This window comes from Vulpes lagopus, chromosome 11, assembly GCF_018345385.1.
Source record: "Vulpes lagopus strain Blue_001 chromosome 11, ASM1834538v1, whole genome shotgun sequence".
NCBI lineage: Eukaryota > Metazoa > Chordata > Mammalia > Carnivora > Canidae > Vulpes > Vulpes lagopus.
The window spans coordinates 37,741,665-37,768,399 of NC_054834.1; the positions used below are offsets into that span (position 1 = coordinate 37,741,665).

Consider the following 26,735-nt stretch of genomic DNA (forward strand, 5'->3'; position numbering starts at 1 on the left):
CGTCGGTTCGGTGATGCTAATTTCTGAGAAGCCAAACTTCAGTTCTATATATCACAAAATAATAAATTGTGTCACACCAGCATTTAATGCATGTACACAGTGCATTAACTGTAACTGTAGTACATTTATTTGTGCTAGAGGAGACTTGAAAATGATTAAAAAATCAATACTTTGCTGTCAGAGAAGCAAGTGTTACGATGCATTTAAGTAGTTAATTGCATAAGCCCCATAAAAGCTTCAAGTTTGGGTAGCAAGGATGCCATAATTACAGTCCAAGCAGCTACCTTTTATTAATGGTGGACTTTAGGGAACAGTGCTCACTGTCAGCACTGCTGCTGCGTATGCGGTTCAGAAAGCATGGGTCCTCTCCTCTGCACATCTAGGATGTGAGTTACTTGCAAATTATTGATGATCACCAGAACAACAGCTGGTAAAGGTAGTGTTTATTCACCAAGGAGGCAATTTGCCTTAAATTCTCTAAAAGCAGTGCTTTCTGGCCTTTCTTTATGTAGTAAGACGTAGAGAAGTCTTAATATTCCTGTATGCCAGGCTGGGGTCGAGAAACAAGGTGGCTCAGAGCTGAAGGGGATAAACTGGCTGGCTTCCTGAAGGGCTGAGAGGATCCATATGTCATATGTCCAGCATCCCTTCTGGTTTACTCCTTGAGAAGCACTGCTTGAAAATGTTAAATCATTGAATTTTGAAACCAGAAGACACAATTGGATCTGTCATGCTCTTCAACAAATGAGGCACTGAGGAACAGAGAGGCCAAATTATGGATTAGCCTGTGTGCCATGACTAGAGACCAAATGAGCCAGTCTAGAAGCGAAGTTTTCTCCTTGCCAGATCGGTTCCACTGCACATGTTCTCTCTTGAAGAAGACGAGTAAACAAAGAAGGAGGAAAGGGTGAAATGGATTTTGTTTCTATTTATCTGGTCAGAAGAGAGAGCAGTGAACAAGGCAAGGCTGTCTGCTTTCTGAGATTCTGAGAAGCTTCTGGACACTGACTGGAGAGCAGATGCAGTAGGATGGGCTCCAACTGAGAAATCATGGCTTCCTGGCCTGGATCTCTTGTGCAAGCCCTGATCCCAGTGCCCTTCCATGGGTGTTTTGGCCTAGCCGTGTTTGGGCAAATTACATTTCTCATGACAGTTTTGCATTTCTGAGGAAAAGTCAAAATCGTGTTCTATTGACAAAGTGCCTGAGGATGTCTTATGTTAATCTGCTCCCCACATAGGCCTGAAATGTCGAAAGGCTGTTCATTCCTGGATTCCTGTCTTTGTAATAGAAAGTTGACGATGTTTTAAGATATTGACACTGCTGTGCAGTGTTCATAGGCAACAAACTCTTGCTTGAAAACAAATAAGGAGATTTGATTTTAAAGACCTGCCATCAACCAAGCTTCTGCTCATTTAGCCTTCCGTTCTTATCCTATGACACTCAAACTCCACACTACATAAATTTTGCACATGTAAATTTATGCATTATGATATGCTATTAATCAGATTATAAAGTAATAAATGCTGCATAAAGAAGAATGTCTATTATCAGAGCATTTTATAAAAGAATACTTACAAATAGAAGAGCTAGGCTGGGAGCTGGATACAAAGCAGGTGGAAAAAATACAAAAACATTGTAATTTTATTCTAAGTAGAAACAGACTTTGTATGTTGTTATTCTTTGAAATGATGGATATTGAAGATCCATTTTGTACTTTACAGCTATAAGAGGATTTTCTAAGTAAATACAGATTTTGAATGTGGATGAATTGTATCCTTTTATAATATGTAATATGAAAGATGTGTTATTGGCTAATAATAGTGCCTTGCATTTGTGTAGAAATTTGCTTTGTAAAACCTAACACAATTATATATATTGTTTTTAAAGCAGTTATTGTCAAGATATTCCACCAAGAATTTATCCTCATGTTATAGCTGGGAAAACTGAGGACCTATATACATTTTAAGTGATTTTCCTAAGTCATGTGGAATTGGAAATTAAAAAGTAAAATATAATCTCTTAAACATTATTCTATGTTGTCTCTTAATCCAGTTTTGTGATGAACAAATTTATAACTGTAATCCCTTTATGTTGATAGTCTGAGAAATAATCCTCTATTCCTCCTTTCTCTTAGTAAGTCTGTATTTTTGTGAGTGTGTTTAATAGTTCACAAATATCTATTTTTCTTTTCATCACTTTACATGTATGTGTATGTGTATGTGTGTTACCAGTCTGGTTTAATTGATTGAAAATTCCCCCTCTGGCCTTAGGGAAACTGAAGATAATGACTCAGTAGGGTGCTCACCCTTTCAAACAGGCTGGGTTGGCTCATCTAAGTGAAGCTACAACATACCAGCTGGAAAGTTGTTTGGTTTTTTTTAAGCAAGAGAAAAAAAAAAAAAAACAACCTAATTTGACTCATTCTTTGTAGTTGACTTCCTAAGAATAGTCTAATTGCTTGGTGGAATAATTCCCCTGTGAATTTAGAAGGGATCCACTACTTGCTAGAATTTAAACAGTCAACATTAATTGTAGTGGGTTCTCAGTAAGAGGGCCCTTATTGATTATAATCATTTTGCCAAATTAAAAAAAAGTGCACTCTCACTTTTAGGAGATATTTTTTAAGAACTATTGAGTTGCTGGAATTCTTTTTGTTTTGTTTGACTCTGAATTTATATTCCTGATTAAGAAGTGATTTCGGATTATGCTTTCAATGGGGTAAGGGATTCTGAATAATGTAATGGTATAAGCTTCACCATTATCCCTAACTAGCTGGGCGGTTGAAATGAAGGAATATCAAATGTCAAGTAAATGGGACTTTGAGTAAGAGGCTACTTTTTAAACAAGGATAATACTCTTTGGTTCTCTAGAAGTACAGGAGGCATATTCCTAATTTCCCTAAATATGTAGATAAAATGGAAATCCTATTCTTAACGCACCAAAAATATATAGTTTGTGACTCTCTAGATCTTTACTATCCAGTATGGTAGCCATGATCACCATTTATGGCTATTTAAGCTTACAATAAAATTAATGAAAATTAAACAAAATGTAATTCCTCATTCTCACTAGCCACATATCAAGTGCTCAGTATTCATACATGGCCAATGCCTGTCATATTAGACAATATGGATCTAGAACATTTCCATCATTAGAGAAAACTCCATTGGATGTCATTGGACTAGACAGTATTTTTCAAACTAGAATGTCAACCTCTCTTGTCCTATAACACTAGGGAAGTGTATGTGGGATGCAGAAAATATAACAAAATAGTTCAAAATTCGTCTTTTGTGCATTTATTTATTAATTCATTTGATTATGACTTTTTAAGATTTTACTTATTTATTCATGAGAGACACAGAGAGAGAGAGGCAGAGACATATGTAGAGGGAGAAGCAGGGTTCCTGCAGGAAGCCTGATGTGGGACTTGATCCTAGGACCAGGGATCATGCCCTGAGCTGAAGGTAGACACTCAATGCTGAGCCACCCAGGTGTCCCTTATTTATTTATTTTAAAGATTCATTTATGTATTTGAGAGAGAGAAAGAGCAAGAAGGAGGGACAGAGGGAGAGGAAGAGAGAGCATCTTAAGCCGACTCCCCATGGTCTGTGGAGCCCAACTTGGGGCTCCATCTCACAAGCCTGAGATCATGACCTCAGTTGAAATCAAGTGTTAGATCCTCAACTGACTGAGCCACCAGGTGCTTCTCTTAAACAGCAAATTTTAGATAAATAATAAAAATTATGTAATTCGTCCTCCCCCATTGCTTCCCTGAACCCAGGACTCAAAAATATTTGACAATCCTTCTTCCCCGGTTAAGCTCATAATCCATAAGAGCCTGCTAAAATTTTAATACAAGAATGGAATTCCAAACAATGAAGAGAAACTTCAGGGGGAAAGAATTCTCTAGATGATTAGCTTTTTATTTTGTGTTGGACTATTTCGAAGATGGAGCAAAGCTTGTAGAGTGAAATCTTTGAGAACTCACCATTTACTAATTTTTGGCAAGGAATGCTAAAGGAAATCATGCATAAAATTTACAGATTTATACATATCTAGAAATAAAAACATCACATGGTTTGCAATAGCAGAAGATGAACAGAATTGTTAATTATCTTTGTAAGTTGATGAACACATTGCTCAGTGCCCTCTTCTTCATGCAAAGTTAAAATAGAATCACAGTTAATTATTTCCCTTTGGAAAGCTGGCCAGCTTTCTAGAGAGTAACAAATAGTACTTGTTATAAGCTGTTTTAAGGTGAATTGTCTTTCATGGTTTAAGGATATCAATTCTTGTATTCCTATCATTTTAATTTATGTTTATTGAAATAGGCAAAGACTCTGTGTATGCAGAAGGCTATGTTAACATGGCTTTAGTTTAAATCCTTAAACAGTCAGCTTGGTGATAATGATATTTGTTCCTTTCTTTGCTTGTGCCACTCAAATCCAGCCAACCCACTTTGGGTGGGGATGAATCTCAGCCTATACACTCAACTGTTTAAAGAAGAAAACTCAGAAGCGTACTCAATGTAACAAGTACTGGGTGTTATATGCAACACCCAGTATATGCTATATGCTAAAGTCTACCCTGGAAACTAATAATATGCTATATGTTAACTAAATTGAATTTAAATAAAAATAAAAGAAGAAAAAATCAAATGAAAACTTTATTTTTATTAACTCAGTGGTTACCCTTATCCCCTTTCTAGTAGATTGTAGGGAAAAGTCTCTATCTCTGTTACTCATTCCTGGAGTTTCCCAGGAGCCTCCAGAGAATTGCCAGTGTCCCAGGACCTCGAAACATGCCAAGGCCTCAGTGTATGCATGGGCACAGGGCATTCCCTGCAGCTAGGCATAGGCCCTGTTGGTATTGTCATTTCAGGACCCACAGGGCTGCCCCGAGTCTATGGAACCTGAACCAGAGTTCATAAACCCCTGAGCTCACAGGCTCCTTTTCCTCATGTGGATGCTCTACTTGGCTTTCAGAGTGGTTTTGCTTATTTGTTTTCCTTTAGTTGCTAAGCTTTAAAAATCAGTAAAACTACACATAAAATGACTATCTTTAATGATGTAAAAGATTTGGCAACTTTGGGTCATCGTTCCTGCATTATCCATTGGCTGGTATGAATTAGTGACTATTCACCTGGCCAGGTTCTTCTTGAACCCCGCATGCCCTCTTGTCCCATGAACTAGCCCATTTTAATGATTTCCTTTACTTCCTTGGATCTGTGAATTGCAGCCATAACTTGAAGTGATGTTAAGATGAGGGGCTCTACCATTTGTGATCAGTACCCACTGGCGGTGGGCATGGGTAGTCACAGGCTGCAGTTTTCATGAGGGATCTGGTGGCTTCTGGGTGAGGTAGTTTCCACTCAGGCAAGGGAATTTCTCCAGAAAAGGGGGCAATCACGAGCCAATTAGAGACAAACAGGATCATTGCACCATTATGGTACCAGGTTGGTAAAAGGAATCGAGGTGAAACACCAACAGAGGGTAATATGTAATATCTTTTCCTGAATGAGAAAGAATAGAGAAATTATCTACAAGAGGAAATTTTATTTAATCCTAAAAGCTTTATGATAACTATTTGTTAGTCATTTAAATGGTGTTTGGTCACATTTAAGATAAACGCTGTCTTGTGTCTTCAGTTCATGGAGCCATGTAAATTCTTGAGACCACAATCAAGTTGATCTTGAGTGTGATGTACACAAGTACATGTGTACATGTGTTGAAATATCTGTGTCTAGAGACAGAAGCTAAGTTCTCGAATGTAACAAGTGTCTTTTGACATTTAGCACCAACCCAACTGAGGCCTCCCATGGTGGAAAGAATCAACAGCACAACCATCCGTGTTAGATGGCTCGCACCGGAAGAACTCAATGGACCCTCTCCCATGTATCAGCTGGAGAGGAGAGAGTCATCTCTCTCAGCTCCCACAGCCGTAATGATGAAAGGAACTCGTTTCACAGGAAATGGATATTATAAATTTCCCAGCTCCACACACCCAGTCAATACGGACTTTACTGGTGAGTGTTTTTGACATCACTCTATTGCAGAGGCACTAAGCTCCAAGATGTTTCTTACTATCTTGATATTTTTTCACACTCAGTTTTTACTATACCTCTCCATAGAAATACTAATTCAGAAATACTAATTCATATAAATACTAATTTATAACTTCATCTTGTGTCAACTTGTCCATCTTTTTAGTATTCTGTGTGGGGGGATGTGGGTAAGTAAAGGGAAGAGAAATATATATGTGGGACGGTAGCCTTATTTGATCAAAGTATGTGCTAGAAACGGCTCTCAGACACCATTTACCAGAATGTGTTCCTCAGACAACTTTACACGGTCTACAAAAAAAAGAAGAGTTCTATGGATGGGTGAGTTTGAGAAATGCTCCATGCTGTTAGAGATTCTCAATACATATTGAGTTATTAAAACCCCTAAAAGCAATTATAAGAAAGCTATTTGACTTTGCTTAGCTTGATATGCCTAATTTTTATTTGCCACTTTTTTTAAGCATTATACCATCAGTAGGTTTTTTGGAGAGCATTATGGGAGAAACTAATTTTGGGGAAGCATACGTTCTATGGATATGTTAGCACTATGGGTAAGTGAGGCACTTGCTTTGTGAACAAAATGTTAAGGCATAAAAAATTCCCTCAGGAGTCAACAAAAATAATATTTTCATACAATATTTTTTAAATGAAAATCAATGCCAAAATATTCCCGATAAGATGCTAAAATTTTAAATGAAGGTAAGCTTCATCCCTCACTTGCGGGGCTCTGTAATCCTGCCTCATTTGTCTCACCCAGCTCCTGGTCTTGCTGATCCTACAATGTTCCAGAAGTCCTGTTACCTTTCCAAATTAGAGTTTCTAAAAGCGCTATTTCACTATAATTACAGAAGACTGTAACTATTTATGTTGCATACTTCACTTTCCCAACTTTTAAAAAATCTACAGAGAATAAGGTTCATATGATTCTGTAAACTCGTAACAGTATTCATTTAATCCAGGAGAAAGTCATTTTGGAGCAAGTAGTCTTTAAATGTTGCCTATGTTGAGGACAGATCATGAGGTGGAATTTGAGCTGTAAAATATGGCTCAAATATTATTTATTTAATATTATTTATTTTTATTTAAAATAGTAAATAGTTTGCTTTTAAGTGAGGCTGGCTGCTGATGTATGTTTAACATGAATGATATCCCAGCAGAGATATATTGAGGCAAATGCCTGCTTAACTAGTGGCCTGGTACCTGAGAATCATTGTGGAATATTGAAATTCAACGATTGAGCAATCATAAAATGTTCAACTTCTGCTTAATATTCGTAAATGTCAAAGAAAGGAATGAAAAGAAAAAAATAGGGATCTGGAAAAGAAAGTTAAAAAGCCTACGGATACAGAGTTGAAAGGCCCTTTCACAAATGGAAATAGAAATTGCCTACCTGGTCCAACATTTGGCTTGTGATGTGTTTCTTGGAGGAAACAGCACTCGTTTCCATTCAGCTGAGTATATCTGCTGCTAGCATGTCAGCTCAGATTTGCTGGCTAGCCAGCAGACAGATTTTTGATGGGATCACCTACTGTTGTTGCAGTGAAAGATAGAGTGGCCCGTCCACCGTTAATAAATTTAGTCGTCTGCACGCTCTCCCTAGCCGGCCTTATACTCTGAGGTGCAAGGGCTAGGGGCAGATGTAGCGTCTGGGAAGTTTTCCAAATTCCTCTTTAAAAAAGTTAGGCTGTAAACACCGGCCTCACTGAGCAGGATCCTTCTGTCTATAACAAAGCCTCCAGCTGCACAGAAAATGTGTTTGGAGTACACATCATTTGAAGGACAAGGCGGGGAGATCACAATTTTGGCTTGAACTGCTCCCTGGAGGTTTGGTGATTCCCAGAGAATAAGAAGTTCTTCTGCATTCAGGCACGTTCTGGGGCATTACTAGCTCCTTTTTATTAGCAGCTTTGTCTGACTTTTAAGGTTCTCTTTAATGTTTAAACCGGGTCTACGTCAAATTATTGGTTTGACCCTTTGGGTCAGTTAGCAGGTTTGGTTGAAAAATTGTATTGAGCTGAGCCATGGTTACATGAAGTTTACCCAATTAATAAGCTAGGGCCAGTTTATAAAACCAATGCAACAGCTTTCTCGAAACTTATGTCTTTCCTAAACACAGAGGTATGTGTATAATTAGCATCTTCTATTTGTTTTATTTAAATAGTCTCTTATCCAATCCTTCCTCAAGCCTGAAGGTAGGAATTTTTAGCCTCCGAGTATAGAGAAAATGAGATGGAGGTACCATAGCTACTGAAGTTCAGGGTTGAAACGCGAATTGGAAGCTTCTGATTCAAACACTGGTGCTTTGCCATGGAGGGGGAAGATTACTACGTGGACAGTTCTTTGGAAGTTGTAGAATAGGAAATACCTAAAAGTACTAAAAGTAATAAATGAGGATGGGAGGGAAGTATTTATCACTCAAATATTCCTTACCCAACACTACTAAACTCTTTTTTTTTTTTTTTTGCATTTCTCTTTTCAGTTGTTGGCTTTTCGGGCATGAATAGTAAATAGGGTTGGCCTTTTTATTTACTTGCACCCAAAAGCCATTTAGAAACCACTTTTCTTTCCATAGCAATGGATTCCAGAATGTTCCTAGAAGCTAGATCTCTGAATGAAATTATTTTAAATGGGGCTGAAATGCTGTATGTCAAGTGGTGCTATCAACTCACATTTCTATATATTTATGCAGTTTTTATGTTCTGAGGTGAATTTAAAGAACGAATTTTGGAAGTCTCTCAAATAATTATATGTAATGAGTGAATAATTGTTAAGAGCTAAAATGCTTTTATTTTGAATTGTTCATTTTAAAATATCAAACTCTAAAATAACTTGAAATATGAATGGAGATTTCAAATAATATTCAAAGACAAAATATATAGTAATGTATATTATCATACATATGTTATATATATATAAAATAAGTCAGATTTCACCCATTGATGACAAGACTTATAAATACATTCATAGCATGTTCCATAGTCATTAACAATGTATTGCAAGTCTCAGTATAAATGCTCTCAGTAGGGATCCCTGGGTGGCGCAGTGGTTTGGCGCTTGCCTTTGGCCCAGGGCGCGATCCTGGAGACCCGGGATTGAATCCCACATCAGGCTCCCGGTGCATGGAGCCTGCTTCTCCCTCTGCCTATGTCTCTGCCTCTCTCTCTCTCTCTGTGTGACTATCATAAATAAATAAAAATTTAAAAAATAAATAAATAAATAAATGCTCTCAGTATTACAGTTCCAGAAGGGAATCTCTGAATGGCTCACACCTCTTCCATATTTGCTTTAAGTGTTTTTATCTCATATGATATAATGAAAACAATTAAAAAATATGAGTATACGTTCTAACATGTTGCTTAATATTATATTTTCTATCGTAAATGAACTTCATCAAAATTTACTTCTGGGCAGAAAAATTAATCAGCTTTGTCTTTTTTAGGTTCTGTTTTTGGTCACTTTTCCTCTTGGATACAAGTGTTCTATAAAATAATCTTCAGGAAGGGTATATTATCAGTCATTTACATCATAGTATAAATTTAAGATCAAGTATTAACTTCCCCACTTCTGTATGATTACGAGTCAGTGCTTAGGGAGCAGACTAATAAGTCTCAGATCTAGGCCCCATTGTTTATTAGCTAAATGTCATTAAACAAACCACTTAATTATTTTTGTGCCTTTGTTTCCTTTTCTTTAAAATTGGCATAATAATACTGCTTACAATACTCATATCTAGAAGTGGATGAGGATGAAAGGCAATAGCTCACCCACTGAACTCTGCAGTGTCTGCCACACAGATTACTTAGAAGTCATTAAACTTTAGCTATTAACTGATAGTCATTTAACAAATGTTTGTTGTTTACTATGAGACAGGAGCTTTTCTAAGAGTCTTCTGAAATTTATAAAACCAATATTCTCCTAACTCATCTGCTGTTACACATAATGTAAGATGTGTGCACCTAAATGTTCTATTTAGGATATGAGTAATATGCAGTTTCTATATTAAAATGTGTTATTTAATTTTGTTATTGAAAATGGTTAAATTAATATACTAGTATTGAAACATTGGATAAATGATTTTTTATATGGATCTAATCATGCTCATCTATTAAATTGAGGATTGTGCTAGATGCCTCTAACTTATAAAATTCCAAATCAATGAACATTGCATATTTATGTAGCTTCAAAAATTCAAAATAGAGGTTATTGCTGTGAGTTTAAAAATAACTGAATTTTCAAGTAAATTGTTCAGTCATTATTTTTTCATATAATATGTTTATAATTGTAGATTAACATAAACTTATTTTTCTCTGTTAATTTGAGGGGATCTGTTAATTCATAGAGATAATTGAAATGACGTGGAAAGAAATACTCAATATAGAAAAGGATATTCAATTCTTGGGTTATGTTGGAGCATACAAAGAAGCAAAAAATTCACTAGAAGTTCATAATATTGTAACTAGAAAATCATATAAACAGTCATGGTAAGATATTCTTCTGGCCACATGGGGTTAACAGTGCTTTCTCCTTCCAGAACAAGAGTAGCAAATAGAACATTCCCTTCTGCAGCTGGACGGGGTGATCGCTGTATCTTCAGAGGAAAAAAAAAATGCTCTTATTTTTTTCAGGAATGCAGAGTAAATCCACTTGATTTGCACAAAGAATTTAGTCCCTTCCATGTAATGCTAGTCATCCAAAAGGAAGCTGGTAAAAACAGCAAACTAAACTACTGCTCAGATTGGCATTCCAAAGGTGACCCTCTCTCTCCTTGTCACTTTTTCTTCCTATTAGCGAAAACAGGTCCATGATCATTTGGGGGAAGATTTGACTATTGTAGTATCCAGATGCCAATCACACCAGCCTTTTAAACTGCTTTTACTGGTGACCCTGCCCAGAAATCAGGAACTGCCTTTGGGGAGATCTTTGTAGCAAACCACTGGGGAGATGAGCATACATGTGCACCTGGATGTAATTCCCTTTTATTTGTCTTCACGAGAAATGTGATTACTGATGTTGAATATCTTGCAGATGAGAACTCTGTACACTTTCTTCATAATAATGCTGTTCAAGGACACTAAATGATTGTCATACATTTTTGTCTCCTAGTATTTGCCTTCCCCAAAATTACTGAACTAGAATGCTTTAGGAAACAGAAATACAATTAATTACTGATCTATGAAAAGCAAAATGCAGCTCCCTGAATCAATATTCCTTAAGAGCATATATTTTATATATTTTTTACTCTATGATGTATACATGCTTTATTATTACTTATTATTTTTCGTGGGCAGGGACGTTTAAACACTTCTTTAAAGGAAAGCTGATTATAAGTTGTGGGGAAGCTGCAAGGAGGGCAAACTTCAGATAGACTAATTAGTAAAAGCATATTAATTCTGACCTTCAACACCCTTGGTACCTAGTATTTGTTGTCCTCTACCTGGGAGCAAGTAGTTTGTCTAGAAAGTGCTTAAAAAACCAACCAACTAACCAACCAACCAACCAACCAATCACCCAACCAACAAAAACAATAACAACAAAAAACAAAACAAAATAAGTGAAATGCCAAGTCCTTCCAGGCAGATTTAAACCACAAGTTTTATTTTACCTTTGATGTTAGATGTTAGGCATAGCTGTTGAAAAGCAAATACGTGAGTTGACTTTATGGCCTCAGCAGTTGAATGAACAGGCAGTAATGATACAGAAAAGTAAAGGCAAGAGTATCAACTGGACTTTAGGAACAGGTAGAGAAGTGGCTCTTGGGGAATAAAGAGGCTCCTGGCGTGTTTCAGGTTGACAGAATCAGAGGAGAATATGAATCTGGTTGAGTGTATCTTTATGGACTGGTAGAGATGAGGATCGACATGCCTGTCTTCTGAGAATCACGGAAGTCAGACCAACCCATAGTGACCAGGGACATTAAGAAGTAAGGGTCAAAACTGTCTTGTTCTTACTCCCTTTAGTGGAGAGGTGTAAAGATGACATTGTTGGATGGGAAGGGACCAAATTCATCATAAAGGCCAATTTATGATGACTGCATGTGTTTGAACCCTTGTAACTTTTTAAAAAGTGACGCATTTTGAAGCCCGTTTCCATAATGTTGCCTTGGGTTTGAAATGTTAATGGTAGGGTTGGTTTGGGAGTAAGTTCAGTTTCACTTTGAATTTTATCTCTGTTTTCACAAAAGAATCCTTTCAGCACATGACTTTTTCTTTCACCAGTGTGGTCTGGCTTAGGTGGTCAAATTGAATGAAATTTGAAGTTTCTCTTTGCATGACTAACCCTCCCCCTGCCTTTTAATTTTTACGGTGTCAGTCTAGAGTAGGAGGTTACAAAGTTCTCCTGTAAATGTCCGGATGTTAAATATTGTCCACTTTGCAAGCTTTGAGTCTCTGTCCTAGCTCCTCAGTTCTGATGTGGTGCTGTGAAAGCAGCATAGGTGATACGGAAACAAATAAGGGTAGCCTAGTTTGGATTGGTGTTTTTTTTTTTTTTTTTTGTAAAAACACTTTATTTACAAACACAGACATCAGGCTGGTAGTTTGCCTATGTTTGGTTAAGTGTCTAGTCTTAGTTCCTTAAATTAATATATAATTTCATCATTAACAATTCATTTTTCTTTCTTCTGCCCTGATGCCAAGAACCTTAAAGATGCGTACAAGGTAGCTCAGATAAAAGAAGCAGGAGAGAACTAACACAACAAAACAGATAGTAATGCTTGGTAAATGGAAATATCTTGAAACAGCACCTAGTTTTTCCCAACAGGGACTTATGTTGTCAGTAAGCCAAGTCAGCATTGACCATGCCAATGGGATAGAATAATATTTACATTTGGGGCAAAATGTTTCTATTAGTTGATAATTCTTTTAATCAGCTGTAAGGCATCTGAGCTTTCCTTCTCTGTCACAATCACACCAAAATGTATTGTCACCTGATATACACATTGCATATTTGTTCTCACGTCCTCCTACCACATTCTCAAACACACTGTGTCCACCATGTCCCCAGCTTTTCTACGTGGTCTCACATTTACCTACTTAAATTGTCCAATGTCTTTTTCTTACAATATGTTAGCCATTTAAAAAGCTTCCCTAAGCTTCATTGCTAAAGAAAAAAAAAATTCTCCATCTCTTAATGACATTCAGCATCAACATAATAGAGATTAATTTTAGTTTCCTTTTCATCCTTAAATGGGTAAAAAGGGGAACTTTGAGCAGAAAAAGAATCATTAATGGTCAGCAATGATAGAGAAACCAGCTCCTATGAACAATTGATTAAAATGAATTATTTTGTATATATTTTTTGGAAAAAATTAATTAAAGATATTTAAAGATCTACACTTGCCGTTATGTTCTATCTATTAGGATAAATATAACACCCATTGAAGAGTATAGATTAATTTTGTTTCTACTCAGAATTCAAATAATATCAATACCAAAATTCCATATCTTTCAAAACTATGTTCTAGTATTCTGAAGAAATGTCTTATGAAATCATGCACCTGGAGTTCCTTTGTGTGGGAAAATTATGCAGACCACATTTAAGTTCTATACATTGGGGCACCTGGGTGGCTCAGTGGTTGATCGTCTGCCTGCCTTTGGCTCAGTGCATGATCCCGGGGTCCTGGGATCAAGTCCCACATCGGGCTCCCAGTGAGGAGCCTGCTTCTCCCTCTGCCTGTGTCTCTGCCTCTCTCTGTGTGTCTCTCATGAATAAATAAAAATATTTTAAAAATATTTAAGTTCTACACATTGAAGAAAGATCACATACATCACCCTCAGTGTTTGTTTGGAGGTTCAAGAAGGGAAACTCAGGAGGTGCTTGGGTGGCTCCGTCTGTTAAGCCTCTGACTCTTGATTTCAGCTCAGGTCATGATCTCAAGGTCTTGAGATCAAGCCCCAGGTAGGACTTGGAGCTCAGCAGGAGAGATTCTATCTCTCTGTCTCACCCTGCCCCTTCTCTACTATACTCACACATGCTCTCTCTGTCTCTCAAATAAATACATCTTTTAAAAAGAGAGAGAGAGAGAAATTCAGTTACATACATTTTCTTGACTGAGGAGAAGCCTCAGTTTCGAAGTCCTTTGACCTTAAGTGCAGAAAAAGGAGGGACATCTCTGGCTATGGTGGCCATGTCATCCTCACAAACAAAGGAAGTCCTGGGAAAAATTTTGTAAAGGAAAAATAGCGACTTGTGGGAAGTTTGTGGGAATGAATGATATAATGATTCTCCCTCCCATAAGGCAGAAATTTGAAAAAGAATACAGATGTCTCTTTCTTGGCTTCTGCGTCTCTTCATTTCTCTCCCTTGAAATCTGCTCCTTCTTCTGTGCTTACCGCTGTGTCTGCCAAAGTGAATATTACTAATTGCCTGAGATAGAAACCTAGGAAGTTTCTTGAACATGATTTCTCACTCCATTCCATCAGTTGTTCCTCCCCTGGCCATTCTTCCTCTGATAGATCTCTTGGAACCGTCTACTAGTCCTACAGCTACTCCTTAATCTGGGTCTGTGTTGTGGGTCTCCACACCAATGTTTCACTCTATTCTGGGCTGTTTTTCTAACTAATGATTGATCTATCTTGCTGTTCTCTTGCTTAAAACCTTTCAGTAGTTTTGTGTCGAGATGCCCTGCATTAACTCTTTTCTGTTTACCTTTCCAGCCTCATCTTTCCATCCCTCCAGCTCCTGGTTTCCTCTCCAGCTCTATGACTGTTATTCAGTCTCTGCTGTTTGAATGTGCTTCCCTGTCTTAGATGCCTGGGTCTTAGAATAGACACATGCCTTTGCCTGCAATGTGCTTGCAAGTGCTTCTTCTTCCTTTCACTGGACTAACTCCTACCCATTATTAAAGTGTCGGCGGAGCTGTTCCTCCAAACAGCCTTCCCCTTCTGCCCTGGTGCCAAATCTAGATCAGGGGCCTCTCCTATATCCTACCACAGATAATGTGAATTTCTCTATTTTAATCCCAACCACACTCTATTAGAATTGCCTGCTCACTTACCTGGGTCCCAAGCCGACTGAAATTATGACTGTTTTCTTCTGTAACAACATTTGTCCTGGCACAGCAGAGGACCAGATGTTCAATAAATGTTTGTTGAATAAAGAATTAGCTAAATGAGTTAGATGGAAAAAGGAAAATCTGTAAGAAAGATTGCTTAGCCATAAGAATGATTTAGCGGTAAGATTCACTGTGCATTAGAACGTATTACATAATTTTGAGAAGCTACCTCGTTGGAAGTTGAGATAGCCTAGAGTGATAGCTCAATTTGTTTAGCCTCAATTGGCCTAAGATGCCTAAGAAAGTATGTTTTAAGCTATGTAGTACTTGAGACAAGAAGAAATTGTTATTAATGGTCCTTAGTTGATGGTGGAGTTCCTTCTGCATCGGTTGTTATACCTGAAGTGCTATATCAGGCATTGTTCTCTGCCCTATAGCTCTCGCGTTGTGTTGTTGGAAAATAGGTGTTGCACATATTTTGGATACAGGATCTCCTTAGGCTTATTAAATTTTGAGGTTAATTAATATTTTGACACTTTTACCTATACATATCATTACAGCTTATTGCAATAGGTTTAAGATGACAGTCATAATAAACATATATAGTATAATAAAAAGCACTTTTAATCTTGAAAGTGCTTTATAAACAACAGTGATCAATGCTATGGATGGATTAACAGCATCAAACTGATTGAATTCTATTTCAAGGGCAATGGACATATTGATGTTGCTATTCCAGTCCAGCAATGTAAGCAGCGTGAGGAGTGCAGGTTCTGGAGTCAGACTCCCCACACTTAAAATCTGGCTCCCCAACAAGCTGTGTGCAACTTGGCATGACTCACTTCTCAGCCCTGTAGCTCAGTGTCTTCATCTGTAAAATGGATTATTGCAAGGTTTTAGTAAAGGAATCACTGTAAGGGATTAGAACACAATATCTTTGTGGCCATTGTTATACATGCCTTTATGGCTCACGTTTTTTTTTTAAATTCAGGATTTCACATTACGTGTCTTTCCACTCATACATACATATATTTTATGTGCCTAAACCACGTAAATCTTGATGATACTCCTTTATTACTTCTCTCTACTACATTTATCTGATAAGTCACTTCATTTTATTCAATCTATGAACTTCTGACCTTGGTGTTTTTAGCAGCCTTTCTTCTTTCTCTAGAGACTTAGACACTCTGCATGTCATTTCTGCATGTCTAGTGGTTACCTTTATGTTTTAACACGCACTTGTGGATCTAATTCTATTTCTTCTCTTTTCTTCATAATCCAATCTTCTTAAAAACTAAGATGCTCTGTGTGTCCATTTCCTCACTACAATCTGTCACTTGTATTTGTTTCTCCCACTTCTTCATTGTAAATGCTTTCTTCAAGATTATCAATAATTTTCAAAATGAGACTTTAAAAAACGATTAAATTTATTTCTTCATGAGAGACACAGAGACAGAGGCAGAGACACAGGCAGAGGGAGAATCAGGCTCCCCACAGGGAGCCCGATGTGGGACTCCATCCAGGAATCCCAGGATCACGCCCTGGGCTGAAGGCAGATGCTCAACCACTGAACCACCCAGGCGTCCCCAAAATGAGACTTTTTTAAATTCCTCCCCTCCCCTAAATAATAGTGGCACCATTATATATTTTTAAAAATATGCAGAAACCAAATATATCTCACCAGGTTTCCTCTTACAATTTTCTGCAAACTGATTTTCAAGGCTTTCAGCCCTCTTTCTATATCTACCTTTAGATGAAAGAACTCAATTGTTTTATTAGTCCACACGCAGATGTTTCTCAGTTTCACCCCATTTGCCAGATGCTATGATTGGTGGTTCAGAAAGAGTATTGAGCAAAACAGATAGAGTCCCTAACCTTAGAGAGCTTAAAGTATTGCAGCGAAATCATGCTTCAAACGTGTAATTAGATAATTATAAGTGATTTCTGTCTCCAGCTATGAGAGACAGAGCTGTCTCCAGCTGTGAAGGATATAAAAAAATCCTTATACTGAGAGAAACAAAGAAAAGAAACTGAATAAAATTTCTTAAAAATATGGTTGTTCAAAGACATTACTGAGTAACTAGGACTGCAAGGACATGGGAGATGAAGGCCCCAGAAATAAGGAAAATCATATAGGTGAGACTTCAATTTATCTTTGTTTTTTCCTTCCATTTTATTTGGTAGTTCCCAAATAGTATAGTCTTAGGAAAATGAAAGCATCCCTTGAGAGAGAAGTAATTAAGTTCAGGACCTACCAAGGAGGAAGGATCAGGTAAATACACCAGGCTTTCTGTTGAAATCCTATCGGTAAGAGTAAACCTGAAACAGACTGGTCTTCTCAATGCCCAAAGTAAAGCCTTAACCTATCTCAACTTCTGATAGGATAAAATTTGTCTGCTGCCAAAAATATTTCACTATTTGCTAAAAGGAGATAACATCAACCAGAATCTCTAATTTTTTATACATGACATCTTCTAGCCAATCCAAAATTACTGAGAATACCAAAAAATGGGACCAAATAAAAATGAACCAACTATTGCTTCACACAACAGCATGGATAAATCTCATGACCTATCACTGTGTGAAAGAAGCTAGAAACAAAAGAATCTAGTATTCCATTTACATAAGTTTCAAAAATAGAAAAATGAATCTGTCGTGACAGGAAGCTAAAAAGAAGTAATAACTAAAATGAAGAGAAGACGGCTCCTGAGATTGGTGGGATTATTCTCTATATTGTTCAGGGAGCTGTTTATATGTGTTTGCTTTGTAAATGTCCATTAGAATATGTCCTGATAATGTGTATACTTTATTGTTATACTTCAATTTGAAAAGTTGCAAAAAAAGAAAAAAAAAAACAGAACGAAAGAAAGATTTTATGTGTGCAGAGTCCAAAAGTAAGAGTAGAGAACTCCTAACAGGTAACAGGAGCATTTAACCACTCGAGAGGATTCATGAAGGCCTCCCAAAGGAAGAGTTTTATAACCTAAAAAATGCAGTTTGAGTTAGCTAAGCAAAAAAGGCAAGGAGAACACCCCAGGGAGAGAAAGTGGCGTGTGTAAGTGCCTTGATGTGGGAGACAACATGGTATATGAATAAACAAACATGAACAAGCAAAACTGAGAGAGTGCTATATAGCCAGAGCACAGAATGCAAGGGAAGATGGTGTTTGATGGGGCTGAAATGCTAGAAGAAAGCCCATTGTGTGCTTTTAGGACCATCACATTTGGGATTTGAAACTTAGTTTTATCATCTCTATAAGCAGGTTGGGGACTGGTGCTAAGTAAGTTTTTCATAAGGGTTGGATAACCCTGATATTTTTACTAAGATTGTGCATGTACTTTTTATAGATTGATTAAAAGTGACCATTTCATTCAATCATCTGTTAGTTTTTTTTTTTTAAGATTTTATTTATTTATGCATGAGAGACATAGAGAGAGAGAGAGAGGCAGAGACACAGGCAGAGGGAGAGACAGGCTCCATGCAGGGAGCCCGATCTGGGACTCGATTCCGGGTCTCCAGGATCACACCCTGGGCTGAAGGCGGCGCTAAACCCCTGAGCCACCTGGGCTGCCCCACCTGTTAGTTTTGTCAACAGAATGTCTCGCAAAATGTTAGAAGACCTTCACTTGTAAGAATTAGCCTGTTAGAAGACCTTCACTTGTAAGAATTAGCCTGAATAAGAGTTTAAAAAGAAAAAAAAAAAAAAGCAAATTCTGAATTCTACCACAGATCCTAATTACTGGAGAAAAAGCTAGAAATTTGCATTTTGACAAGACCTCAATATCGACTCAGTTAAACATACACGTACTAGATGGCCCAGCCATTCCTCTCAGGGGTGTTTGTCTAAGAGAAGTGAAAGAAGTTGTCTGTACAAAAGGCATGTGCATGAATATTCATATCCCCCATATTCACCATGGCCCCAAACTGAAACAACATAAATATTCATCAGTAGGTGAGTGGATAAACAAACTGTGGTATGTCCATACAATGGGCTACTACTCAACAATACAAAGGAATAAACTACTAATATAAATGACTACACGGATCAATCTCTGGTGACAGGCTGAGTATAGAAGGCGGAAGAGTACTCAACAATAATTCTTAAAAAAAAAAAAAAGCAAACTGTTAGGACAAAAAGTTAAGTGATTGCTTGAGGCTGAGAAAGGGGATGAAGGAAATATTGTGTAGTAATCATAGAGGTGGTTTTACAGATATACACCTCTCAAAACTTATTGAATTGTACCCTTTAAATGAAGGTAGTTTATTGCATGTAATTTCTACTTCAATAAAATGGGTAAAAGAAAAAGAGTGCCAGGGCAATAATGAGAACCATTTATCTGCATTGTGATGGAAAAATTGCTTTAACTTTATTTAGAGAAAAATCAACCAGTTTTTATATTATTTAATTTACTGGTCCTGAACTCCTTTAGATAAAGATGTAAGCAGTGTATACACTTTAGGCTCAACACTGCAAATTTCACTGAAATAAATTGGTATCCACCATATATTTTAAAGCATAGGAAAGTGACTTTTACTAAGCCATGCTGATAGCAAGAATCTATACAATTTCAACAAAATAACATGTTTTTTTTTTTTCCTCTACGGAAAAGGATTTCTTCTGATCTCATTCACATTAGGACAGAAATTTTATGAACACAAGGGCTGTAGTTTGTCCATTTTTCAGGCATTCTACTACAAGAAGAAATTTAATCAGTAAAAATATGAAATACACATTTGCATATGCAGTTGACCAGTTCTCACTTCGATTCTGTTGCACCTCTGTCATGCATTTTTCATAGCTCGTATAATTGGTGTTAATGTGTTATGCTATTAAGTTTAACTGAGAAAACTAGTTTGCTGAAAACTGATTTCTTCTGCATACTTATAAATTCAGTAGTCAAAAAAAATTAGAGAAATATAATTAAGTATTGCAAAATCAATTTGACACTCACTTAAAATGTGTTGAGTGGAGGCTGCAAGCGGCAGCCAAATATGATGCTGTTGTCTCCTTGTTTATTTCATAAAACTGTGCAAATTAGAACTCTAATTTACAGAGCTGTTAATGCCTCATTAAAAACTTTCAGCAAGTATCTTATTTTGAGTTTTCTTTTTTTCCCCCTTCTATCGAATATACAACATTATCTCTGTTTTGTGGTCATGAGTAAGACGATGCATTTAGGATTACTACTTATCTAAGCTGGGTATATGAAATGAAAGGTTTTTAGACATCACATCTCAGAAAGGACACCAGCAGTGCCAGTTAGTTGTTTTTGAAAGTGATGAATTTCTTTATTTCCTTTGTTCTTGCTGTTTTGGGTAATGTCTTACGCACCAGACTCTCTATTGGACAATGAGAGTATAGCTGGAATCTAGTAGACTTGTTTCCTGGTCTCATAGGCTTTATGCACAATAGAATCCATGGCTGCTTGACTACCTTTAACCATTATTGTATACTGCTGTTTTTCTGTTCAATAATATGCTATAGGCAAAACTAAGGAGTCAACAACAATAAAAAAAAAAATCCTCAAATACTAGATTAGGACTTAAAAAGAAAAAAGCTTGAGCTGCAGACATAGATTTGGTAGTTATTTCAGACATGCTTCAAGCTATTGGTATAACATACTATGACTCCATCTTACCATATTGCCTTTGCCTCTCCCAAGGGATACATGTGCCATAGACCGTTGATCACCATTAGAAGTCTGAATGCCTGATCATGAAACTGATCTAGTTTTCATAGGAATTTGGAATTGGAATTCAGGGTTAACCCATCTATCTATGTATCTTATCTCTTGAACATAGCCTATAAATTTATTGAAATAAGAAGCAGAGAGAGGTGAACTGCTGTGTGTGTGGAAGAAAATAGAGAACTAAAGCAATTGAACAGTTAGGAGGACAGAGAGAGGAGAAGTAGGAGAACATTCCTGAAGCTTTTCCCACTCCCTGTGAACAGGTCTTTCCTAGACTGGGCTGTGTCCCTGGACTTGAGTTTCAGAAAATACCATTATCTTTGTTTTTTTTTTTTTTTAATACCATTATCTTTGAATAATAAGTTTCTTCTTCTGCTCAAGGTCACTGGAGTCTGAATATGCAACCAGAGATTCTTAACTTAAAAGGAATTCATCAGGATATGACTAGAAGTTGAAGCCATGGGAATGTGTTCAGTGATTTAAGGATGGACCTAGAGGGAATAGAGGGCTTTCAGGGATAGATAATAAAAGAAAGCTGACAAGGAGTAGCTCAAATGTAGATAAAGGACCTACCTGGAAGTCAAGGAGAGATAGATGAACTGGGTAATGGTTACCAGTATCAAATGTTGACCGGTGGTCAGGTAGGCTAAAAGCTGAAATTGGTGATTGGATTGTATCATAATTATAACTCGTCATTCTGCTCCCTGAGAAAACTATTTTATTTTATTATTTTTTAAAGATTTATTTATTTATTCATGATAGACAGAGAGAGAGAGAGAGAGAGAGAGAGAGAGAGAGAGAAACAGAGACAGAGACCCAGGAGGAGGGAGAAGCAGGCTCCATGCAGGAGCCCGATGCAGGACTCAATCCTGGGACTCCAGGATCGTGTGCCCTGGGCCAAAGGCAGGCGCTAAACCGCTGAGCCATCCAGGGATCCCTGAGCAAACTATTTTAAAAATACAGTTTATTATTTTAGATCGTTTCTGAAATTTCTAGTGCAATGTAAATTTCTTTTTTTTTAAATTTTTTATTATTATTATTTATGATAGTCACACAGAGAGAGAGAGAGAGGCAGAGACACAGGCAGAGGGAGAAGCAGGCTCCATGCACCGGGAGCCCGACGTGGGATTCGATCCCGAGTCTCCAGGATCGCGCCCTGGGCCAAAGGCAGGCGCTAAACCGCTGCGCCACCCAGGGATCCCGCAATGTAAATTTCTAATACATACTTGATAACTGAGCAATCAAAATTTCTTGGGGTTTATTTTCAAAAGATATGTATTTATTTTAGCCAATGATATTCTTAAATCTCTGAAGAAATGTGTTTTGGTTAGTCTGGCTTTGTATATTTTCAATGAAAACCCATACTAAAGATATGTCTGCCAAGTATTTTTTTGAAAATCTGTAGTCCAGGATGCATAATTTATTCTGGGATGGTTAAAATTCTAGGAGAATCTTTTGCTCTTTCCTTGATTGTTCTTCCCTCTCTGAAAGAGCTGTATTTAAAACTATGGGTTATTTCTCATCTGAATAGCTAAGGAAGATTAGCTACATTGTTACTGATGTACTTGCTATTTTCTCACTGTGTAACATTGTGGCAACAGATTCTTAGTCAGTCTGATAAGATAAAATGTTCATAATACTTATGGGATAAAAGGGTATCAACACTCCCTCAGATCCCTTTAAATCCAATCCCTGATCTACATGAGATTAAATTTCTTTGCTCTCATTTACTAGTTCCCCCAGAAGGAAGTCCTGATATAGCTACTGGGTTCCCGCCTTCTATTTTGACAGAACAGCAGGTAGGGTTTTGGGGGTTTTTTTTGTTGTTGTTGTTTTGTTTTTGTTTTTTCTGCTTAGCAGATACAATAGAAGATCAAGACTTCCTGGGTTGTAGTCACTGACCTTGCCAGATCCTTTCATATTTTCTCTAGATTTGGTCCTGCAAAATCAAGTATTAAGCAAGATTGACCATCCAGCTAAATTCCATAAGGTCATCTATGACATTACATACAGTAATTGACTTTAAGTTAATTGGTCATTAGTTTCATGGTTTGTGTTTCTGGTTTTCTGGTGGAGCTTCCAGAAACTTCCATGTAAATGAAAAAATATGTAAATAAAATCCAGTCAAAACTTCTTTTAGCTATCATTCTAATTACTTGCTTTTAAAAGACTAATGTGTGTGTGTATGTGTCCTATTTTTTTAAATTTTTTTAAAGATTTTATTTATTTATGAGAGACAGAGAGAAGCAGAGACATAGGCAGAGGGAGAAGCAGGCTCCATGTAGGAAGCCTGATACAGGACTCGATCCCAGGAACTCCGGGATCATGCCCTGAGTCAAAGGCAGATGCTCAACTGCTGAGCCACCCAGGCGTCCCTGTGTGTGTGTTTTAAATAATGCCAAAGGAGTCAGATGGGTTTTCTACTCCTCCATTTGTTTCAATCATCAATGAAGGATCATATTTTTCATCAAATCTAAAAAAAGTTAAATATTACCATTTGTATGTACAAGTAATATTCATGGAACCACTCTATTAAGCACATAATATTTATGAAATGCTCCCGTAGTAATGTGACTAAAGGAAGGATTAGTAAGATAATTTTACTAAATCTTGTCCTCAGGAGCTCTTATTTATACTAGTTAACATCTTAGAAGAAGTACATAGTGTGATACTGTCAAAAAAAAAAGAAGAAGAAGTAGAAGAAGAAAGAAAAAAGGCAACTGCTACCTCATGTTGTATTAGCAGAATTGTCAAGGATAAAATAAATAATGTGATTATTGGACTCCACTTGGCAATCCTTAGCGCTTGATAGGAGTACCATGTTCCATTGGGATGGCTCACTTTTTAAACCATAGACAGATTTGCCAGAGGTTTCAAATGAGAGCAACAAAAAATGATGAAGGGCTTTGAAAATGGGGCCTCTAAGAAAAGGCTGAGAGACCTGAGAATGTTCAATCTTAAGGAGAAAAGACAGAGGGGACACATGATAACTGTTTACAGATGCATAAAGAGGCGTTATGGAGAGGAGAGGGACCTATTTTTCTCATTAGTCAACACAGACACTTCAAGAAGTAATGGGTTTAAACACGTGGGGGAAAATTCAGGTTAAATATTAGATTAAATTATGTAAAATTTAAATATTTAAAAGTGTATGATACCAAATGTAATTAAGCCGTGGAGTTAAAATTGGCATAGGGATGTTAAGATTGAAAACAAATCAGATCAGAATCCAGGGGGTTAATAATTAAAAGTGTTCACATTTGCATAAAGTGTTAGCATATTTCAAAATACTAACTAGTATATTGTTTTACTGATCTCTCAATGATCTTAGGAAATAGTCAGGGGTAGTATCAACTGGTTTTCTAGCTAAAGAAATGGAATTTAAAATTGAGGCTAAAAAAAAAAAAATGAGGTTAAATGTTGGTTCTCTCCACCCCTGGCCCAATTAGACAAAACTACTAGGTGACCTGGGAACAGAAGGGTGAGAGTAGGAGCCAGTTCTTCAGCTTTTCCATCAATATGTTTTCCATGGATTCTTGCTCCCTTTTCATTTGTGACATGATTTTCATTGTGGGAAGTTATTTTTGAATCATTTGGGGTTTGGTAGGGTTACTCTTGGCTTTTAAGGTACTAAATATGTCCTATGAGTTTCCTTTTTTTGTATTAATTGGCTGAGATGAGAATTGGTCAATGAAAGGACACCTGGGTGGCTCAGTGGTTGAGCATCTGCCTTTTGCTCAAGGCATGATCAGGGAGTTCCTGGATGGAGTCCGGCATCAGGCTCCCCACAGGGAGCCTGCCTCTCCCTCTGCCTATGTCTCTGCCTCTCTCTGTGTGTCTCTCATGAATGAATCAATCAATCAATCTTAAAAAAAAAAAAATAAAAAAAGAATTGGTCAATGCATAAAATTCAGGCCAAGCAGAGATATTGTTTATGTAAAGGGGCAAGAAATATGATTGATCTGATATCTATTTTATCTATCCTCTGTCTTCTGCTATTTACAACTGTAGAATAAACTCAACATTTTGGTATTGTGTTTTGAGAAATCATTGCCAAACCAAATATAGTCTCTAGAGGTGGTGTGTGATATGGTAAGGTTATGCTTTTTGCCAGTACCAGGTGGTGGGGCTATTTCAATTTCACCTTTTATGAATTTCATATTCCTCATCTCTAGATTGAAAACTGTAATATCTTCTGTTTTATTGCTAGACTGACAGTGAGGATCAAATGAGAAAACACATGTCAAAGCACCTTGTTCTGTTCAAAGAAATAAACTATCAGCTATAACTGAGCATCCACTTTGCACTGGGAGGGGGGAAGGAGTGCGTTGTTCTGTGTCAGAATATGTCAGATTCTCAAATCTCAAAAATATAAGGATCTTCAAAATCTAATGGAGGAGACAGACTTGCAGACTATTACAGTGCTCTGTATAAGGAGAATTGTTTTTCCCAACAGACGGAGGAGGTAGCTGATACCAATATGTTACCAAGGAAGGGCCACTTGATTGGCTGCCAAGAGCCTCGTGACATCTGGGAAAACTTTTTGGGCTCTGTGAACCATGCACACAAATTGTGCAGAGAAATAATTCAAGAGGCAGGCTGTATTGAAAGGCTCTTAGTATGTATGCCGAGTCTGATGAGGGAATGGAGGAGATTTAAAGAACATTCTAGCCTCTATAGACTCCTGCCAGGCTCAGTAGGGTGGCATCGTCCCCCACAGAGCCCAGAGTACCCCCCAGCAGGCATTCCTGTAGGAAGGCTGCTGCAGGGATGCTTACTAGGAGGGTACAGAAAAGCTTAATGGCCCCCTGTGCATAATGTTGAAAGAGGCTCTAATTTTTGTTTTCTTCTGAGATTAACGTGTGTATATTGCAGGTTCAAAATGGTAAGAATCTTAATTAGAGTTGCAGGAAGTTGCATAATATACTCCATGACTTACTTTTTCAGCACATCAAGTAACAGCATCTATTTGCCAGATTATGAAGGTTGATGGAGAATGAAAACTGTAATTTGAGTAAATGGGATCTCTGCCCCCGCCCCATTTTTTTTTTTTTTTTAAAGTTAGTCACAGAGTTTAAAATGCAAAGAAGTAAATCTCCCAAGGGAGCAATTCTATTTCATCTGTGGAGGAAAGACATATGTTGTGGCTGATGAAACCTCTGTTGTGGAAGCAGAGCCAACCCCAGGACAAAACTGCAGCAGATCCAGTGCCTTTGGCAGCCCTGCGACTCAGCTCGGTCCCTCTCTCCCGGGAGCCTGCAGCCACCCAGTCCACCCAGGGCTGCTTGGGCCTAATCTGGAGACTGTTTCCCAAGGCCTTCTCCTCCAGCTGATCACCTTGGGGGAGTTGCCTGCCTCTCTTGAGCTAACATGTACCTGTCTCGTGGCCCATCCCTTTGGGCTCCTGATCTGGACAGTAGGCTAATTTGACAGATGTCACTTTGATAGTATGTCAATGGTAGCAACATGTTTCTGGGCTTTTCTTGGCCTCACCAGGATTGTATATTCACTTACTCAGCGGCCTTCTGGGGATGATTTCAGAACTCAGTATATGAGATTGGAGTACAGCTCTGTGGGAGAGAGGGTTTGAGGCCTTATTAGGGCTCTATTCATATATCCACCCACATAGGAAAGCTTTTCTTCTTCTTTTTTTTTTAAATAAATATTTACCGAACAGCAACAAAGTACCAGGCATTGTGTTAAAGTATAAAGATGCCTAAGCAAACAAGGCATAATCCATGACTTTAAGAAGTCAAGGAGGTACAGAACTCTATATAAATATTTCATATAAATCGCTCAGCCATTCAAAATCTTTACTGAACATCTACTATGTGCCAGACATTTTGAATGGCACCAGGAAACAAACAAAATCCCTGCCTTCATGGAGACCATATTCTAATAAGCCTCACCAAGGGAACAGGAATTCATAATAACAATTTTCTTTTTACTCAATAAAATGAAAATCTTATTTTCCTGAAGTGTATTATCAAA

General features: G+C 37.4%; 1 protein-coding gene across 1 annotated transcript in view; it reads left to right on the plus strand.

Moving 5' to 3' along the window:
- The window catches only part of USH2A (usherin), a 689,554-nt gene that overhangs the window by 192,377 nt on the left and 470,442 nt on the right, over window positions 1–26,735 (plus strand). The window contains exon 20 of the mRNA XM_041722698.1: window positions 5,796–6,026. Within this exon, the coding sequence (XP_041578632.1) occupies window positions 5,796–6,026 (231 nt within the window). The remainder of the gene's footprint in view (window positions 1–5,795; window positions 6,027–26,735) is intronic.